Source organism: Drosophila guanche, unplaced genomic scaffold, assembly GCF_900245975.1.
Source record: "Drosophila guanche unplaced genomic scaffold, DGUA_6, whole genome shotgun sequence".
Lineage (NCBI taxonomy): Eukaryota > Metazoa > Arthropoda > Insecta > Diptera > Drosophilidae > Drosophila > Drosophila guanche.
Genome location: NW_022995759.1, coordinates 131,062 through 137,093, shown reverse-complemented (window position 1 = coordinate 137,093; position 6,032 = coordinate 131,062). Strand labels below are relative to the sequence as shown.

At 36.2% G+C, this 6,032-nt stretch overlaps 1 protein-coding gene across 4 annotated transcripts; it reads left to right on the top strand.

Annotated features, from left to right (window-relative positions):
* Positions 1 to 295: 295 nt before the first annotated feature.
* LOC117590591 (kinesin-like protein KIF17) lies at positions 296 to 5,954 on the top strand. 4 transcript variants are annotated; one of them, XM_034283349.1, is made up of 7 exons: positions 296 to 748; positions 1,978 to 2,202; positions 2,260 to 2,883; positions 2,942 to 3,750; positions 3,804 to 4,014; positions 5,269 to 5,404; positions 5,549 to 5,954. In XM_034283349.1, the coding sequence occupies exons 1-7, from the start codon at positions 656 to 658 to the stop codon at positions 5,740 to 5,742; spliced, it is 2,292 nt and encodes a 763-aa protein (XP_034139240.1). In that variant the 5' UTR covers positions 296 to 655; the 3' UTR covers positions 5,743 to 5,954. The 4 variants fall into 4 exon arrangements, with proteins under 4 accessions (XP_034139240.1, XP_034139241.1, XP_034139242.1 ...); XM_034283350.1 differs by lacking the exons at positions 5,269 to 5,404; positions 5,549 to 5,954 and having other exon boundaries at positions 3,824 to 3,964; XM_034283351.1 differs by lacking the exons at positions 3,804 to 4,014; positions 5,269 to 5,404; positions 5,549 to 5,954 and having other exon boundaries at positions 2,997 to 3,257.
* Positions 5,955 to 6,032: the final 78 nt, after the last annotated feature.

Genomic DNA, 6,032 nt, shown 5'->3' with positions numbered 1-6,032 from the left:
CATACAGCAGTCTGGAGCCAAAATTTGGTGGCTCTAGCTCCTATTTTCTCTGAGAACTAGCCGACAAACAAGACGGACAGACGGACAGACAGACGGACGGACGGACAGACGGACAGACAGACATGGCTCTATCAACTCGGCTATTGATGCTGATCAAGAATATATATACTTTATGGGGTCGGAAACGTTTCCTTCTGTGCGTTACATACAACCGTTATTCACACAAATACAATATACCCTATTTACTTTTCGAGTACCGGGTATAAAAAATAATGGACATACGTACATACATACATATGTGACTAGAAAATATTGAGCGAACGACCACATTAAATAGGGTGGTTAAAAATATTGTATGGAAACTTTATTATGTGGGCTATACTATTTTGTAAGATTATTATAAGTACTTTTAGATACAACTCCTTGCCTAGACTAATAACTATTTGGTAATCAAAACAATATTGCAACACTTTATCACTAGCGAGCCAAGACAGTGATTTGAAAAATGCTGGCTTCAAGAAATGTTCATCAGACTGCAGCAACAGCGAAGCTGCGTTTACCTTGATGGTATATACATATGTTCATAGGTATTGTATGTACATATGTGTGTTTATACAATAGTTATATCCTAGAGAAGTGGACAATCCATTAGTTGATGTTTGACCGCCGAGCAAAAATGAGTGAAAATGTAAAAGTTGTAGTGCGGTGCCGTCCCATGAGCCGAAAGGAAAATGAAAGTAAATGTGAAGTAAGTTCAGTTCAATTAAGTAATTTGAGCCAAATTTTTTTAGTTAATTTACTACATTTTATATTTATTTTACTAATATAACTGAATGCGCTTATTAAAACAATTTTTTTGAAATACACCATAGACAAAAAGGGCAACTGTTCAGCTGTTCAAATAAAACGAAAAAAATATTGATGTTAATCTAGATAATTGAAAATCAATGTATTGACAAGCGGCTACCAGCCGAATGACTCATCAACTAATACCATAAATGGATTACCAAAACTTTTATTATACCCGGTACTCCAAGAGTAAATTGGGTATATTACCTCCAAAAGTGGATGCACATATGTAGCGCACAGAAGGAAACGTTTCCGAAATTTTGAAACAAACTTGATTCAGTGTAATATTACCCAAATGTTGTGTAGCTAGCTCCTATAGTCTCTGAGAAACAGGCGTCAACAAGACGGAAAGTTATCAGACCACATTTACAATATACCCTATTTACTCTTGAGTACCGGGTATAAAAAAGTTGTAAAAGTTGTGACTTTTACGAAGCGTCTCACACGTTCCTCCTCACTCTCATTAGTAAAATGGGAAAATAATTTCAAAATGAATGCACGTGAACATTTATTTGTATCGGCCAAAGGTGCATGCAAATGAATATATCTTTGTCCCTTTAATGTCCAAAGCCCGTTCCCACGGACTATCTTCCAATAGACAATCCCGCACAGCATCAATATTTTCTCGTAAATCACCGGTGCTCAGAGATTAGTTTTTCTTAGAAGGAAGGATGCATATCTATCGTATTAATTACAAACAGAACTCTGTGAGTAGCAAAGTAAATAAACAATGAGTGCATTTAGACCAAAAAAATACAACAAAATGTGTACCTGAAATTAAAGAGCGAGAAATGAGCGAATAAACGGAAAAATTAATACAAACGAGAAGGGACGTGTGAGACACTTCTCACAAAATTTGGTGGCTGTAGCTTTTAAAGTCTCTGAGTACTAGGCTCATCAGGACGGACAGACGGACGGGCAGACAGACATGGCTCAATCGACTCGACTATTGATGCTGATCAAGAATATATATTCTTGATGGGGTCGGAAACGTTTCCTTCTGTGTAACGCACATTCAATTGGTGCACAAATACAATACAATACTAAAAAAATACAATTTACTCTTCGAGTACCGCGTATAAAAATATAATATAATAATAAAATGTATACAACTTTTTCTGTTTTCAGAACATTGTGGAAATTAATGAATACTCAATATCTGTGCTTAATCCCTCGGCCCGTAACAGTCAAAAAAAAATGTTCACATTCGATAGTGTGTACGACATGATCTCAAAAACTGAAGTTATATATAACGAAATGTGCTATTCTTTAGTTGAGAGCACATTAGATGGATACAATGGCACTATATTTGCTTATGGCCAGACTGGCTGTGGTAAAACACATACAATGCAGGTAACATAGTTTTGTTGTTGTTTTTGGTGAAGTAATAATTTTTTAACTCCCGTAAAGGGCTATGGTAACGTTCAAGAAGGTTATAATTGCGGAATAATTCCCAGATGTTTTGAACATATTTTTGAAACAATATCTATGGCCACTAATATTAGATATTTGGCTTTAGTAAGTTATTTGGAAATTTACAATGAAAATATTCGAGATTTGTTGTCTGATTCTACAAGTGTTATAAATCATCCGCTTAAAGAAATACCAGGCGTGGGAGTAACAGTGCCAACGTTATCTACACAACCTGTAATCAACGCAAAACAATGCTTTTATTGGCTAAAATTAGGCAACAAAAACCGTGTTACAGCTTCTACTCTAATGAATGAAAAAAGCTCCCGCTCTCACTCAATATTTACAATAAGTTTGGAGCAATTTCAAGGACCTTCTTCCCCATCTGTATCTACTATTTCATCGGGAGATGTTATGGGAGGAATTCGTCGTGGAAAATTAAACTTGGTTGATCTAGCAGGTTCTGAAAGACAGCGTAAGACTGGAGCTCAGGGTGAGCGGTTCAAGGAAGCTACTAAGATCAATTTATCACTTTCTGCTTTGGGCAACGTAATTTCATCGTTGGTCGATAGTAAATCAAAGCATGTACCATATCGGGACTCAAAACTTACTCGTCTTCTACAGGTAAACACAACAATAAAATTATTGCTTAATTAATACATAATAGTATAAACATATACAGGACTCTTTAGGAGGCAATACAAAAACTCTCATGATATCATGTATTTCACCAGCAGACTCAAACTACGACGAGACTTTATCCACACTGCGTTACGCTAGCAGAGCAAAACATATTTCAAACAAGCCAAAAATTAACGAAGATCCAAAAGATGCTCAGCTTCGTCAGTATCAAAATGAAATATTACATTTAAAAAAAATGCTCGAAGAGTCCGAACAAAAAGTATTCCTAAGGAAAGACCAAGATAACACAGTAAGACAATTGTCTCATATTTATTATAATTTACACAGTCGAAAATCAGACGTTGAGATTGCCAATATACATTTCCCTACACCAAATAGCGAAACAGACAACCTATTTGAGCTAAATAAATCAAAAGCATCCGAATCAAACGACGAGCTGCAATTACAAGCACGAAATCGTATAGATTTTATTAAACGCACTTTGATTGGAGGTGAACGTGCTAATGATTTGCAGCTAAGGGAACGTCATAGGGTACGAAAAATAGCAGCACAACGCCATTTAAGTGCGATCGCCAACGCATTAAGTAGAGTTGAAAGCGAAGATCGAGATCTTTTGCAAGGTCATTACGCTAGTATTACACAGGAAATAAACATAAAAAATGAGCATATAAGAACCTGCAAACAAAAAATTAAAATGCTTGAAAGAGAAGTTGGCGACTTAAATTCCGAGTTTCAGCTAGATCGAGAGGATTATTTAGATGAAATTCGAGATCTCGGACGAAACGTTAAATTTTTTCAGCAACTTTTTAATAAAGCTCAGCCTATTCTTCGGAGAAACGGAAAAAATTGGTAACAGCACGCATTTTTGATATACAATAACACATGAATTAATTTTCTACTAGGTGTCCCTCCGTTATTCTAGAAAACTCTGTTTGGAATGATGATCTTAAGGTTTGGAGGATCCCAGATACAGATAGCTTAAAACTACCGCCAGCTCATCTGATCCCTGATTTTCAGCGTGTCAATAGCTCAGGAATAAATGATATTAAAAGCCCCAAATATATTGAAAAAAAAAGAAATATCGGCAGTGTGGAAGTGGAAGCTGATGACAAAGTAAATATGTTCACAACTATATACTTTAAGCACACATAAACCAACATAATTATTTTGTATTAAAACAGGGCTCTGCTCGGCCCTATCCTTCATTCTTGCATTCTACCTATAGTTTGCAGCGTGGAGACCGTATAACGTATAAGTGTACACCCACAAATATTTTTCAAACATTTTTTGCACATCGTCTCATTATACCTTCTGCTTTGTGCCGAGTGCGGCTCTAGGCGAGTGCATCTGTCATCTACATCACTTCTTACGCCAACACTCCCTTTTTGTTCCGCCTGAGCAGAGTCCATGGCTCGTCAGAGGACACACCACTTTAGACCTTTTTATACCCGGTACTCGAAGAGTAAATAGGGTATATTGTATTTGTGCACAAAGTATGTAACACACAAAAGGAAACGTTTCCGACCCCATAAAGTATATGTATATATTCTTGATCAGCATCAAAAGCCGAGTCGATTGAGCCATGTCTGTCCGTCCGTCCGTCCGTCTTGTTGAGCGCCTGGATCTCAGAGACCATAAAAGCTAGAACCACCAAATTTTGCATCCAGACACTGTTACAAGTGTATTTCAAAAATGAGCCCCGCCCCCGCAAACGGCGAAACCTCCCAAATCAATTTTGAAGATAAAAGAAAACTAAAAACGCCATTCTGTAGGAAATGACCATATCTATCAGATAACCAAATTGGGATCCGATTGGATCATCCCGCTGGAATGTTTCCGAAGCAGAGTGAAGTCCGAAAGGCATCACTTTAATTTGGAGAGGCCTCTTCCGGGACGCCCCGGTATCAATTGTGGCCTCCTTTGTTAGTCCTCCTGTTGATACCATAGCCACGATCCGGCCGTCGTGTAGATGTAGGGAGTCTCGTGTCTGGTCAGGCGTATCCCGGCTGATCCCGTGCACAAAGCAACTATATAAGGAGGTCTGTCGGAAAAAATTATGAAAACGTGCGAGTGAAAGGTGCGAGTGAAAGGACTCTCGCTGTAAGTGTGAGGGCAACGACAATGGAGTGTACTGATTAATCATATGAAAGCAATGTGGAAAAACATAATATGTGTTTCATAATTTAATTTTTAATACTTTGCTACATGATAGTAGTCTGTTTTTTGTTTTTCAATGTTTCAATGTTCAATGTTTTTCAATATTTGTTATAGTTAACCTTTAAGTCAAAGCTGCTATTCATTATTCTCTTCATTAAAAATGCAAAAATAAAATGTTAGACATCTACTAATCACTTATTGTTTATTAAGGACTCGGAAAGCTCAGACATATCCAAAGAAACGTATAATGTAAATATACTTCAAAATTACTTTCGATCAAACCGTCAAAAAAATAAGGACTCTGAACCCAGTACTCATCGCACTAAGAAGTTTTACGTAGAAAAAGGTGATAGCCGTTATATATATATCTTTCTCGCATACACATACATACATATGAACAAAACTGGTATTCATAAAATGAAGATTAATTTGTAGTATACGGTTAAATTATTACTTCAGTAATTAATTATCCGTTTCATTTTTTTCACAGATGTTTTATCAACCAAAATCAACATTCCAATGGCAACTCAACTAAAAAAATTGGTGCATCCCATAAAAAGTATAACAGATCCCGATCATTTTAAAATGGAAAATCTTTTGGGACAGGAAGAATTATTAACACCAACGCCCAATAGACATTCTAAGCCGGATTTAATATTGCTAGATGAAGAAATTTCAGCATAATTTAAAATGTTGTAAATTTAAACAAATTTACGCGGCTGTCGTTAAGTTTAAAGACTTAATAATAAACTCAAACATTAAAAAATTTAAAATAAAATGGTCGAAGAATAATAATTCTTATTTATTCTTACAACTTAATTCATGAATATCTACTAAAGAGTTGGGATCGACGTAAGTAACGCACAGAAGTAACATTTTTCGAACCTATAAACTTTATGGTATAAATTATATACATACAGCAGGATATACAGCATTACTGGCCGACTCGATATAGCCTTGACTGGCTGTCCTTC

Coding starts and splice junctions, on each gene's coding strand:
- LOC117590591 (XM_034283349.1), top strand. CDS start 656: ATGTTTGACCGCCGAGCAAAAATGAGTGAAAATGTAAAAGTTGTAGTG. Junction 749..1,977: donor AAAATGAAAGTAAATGTGAA/GTAAGTTCAGTT, acceptor TTCTGTTTTCAG/AACATTGTGGAAATTAATGA. Junction 4,015..5,268: donor AAGTGGAAGCTGATGACAAA/GTAAATATGTTC, acceptor TTGTTTATTAAG/GACTCGGAAAGCTCAGACAT.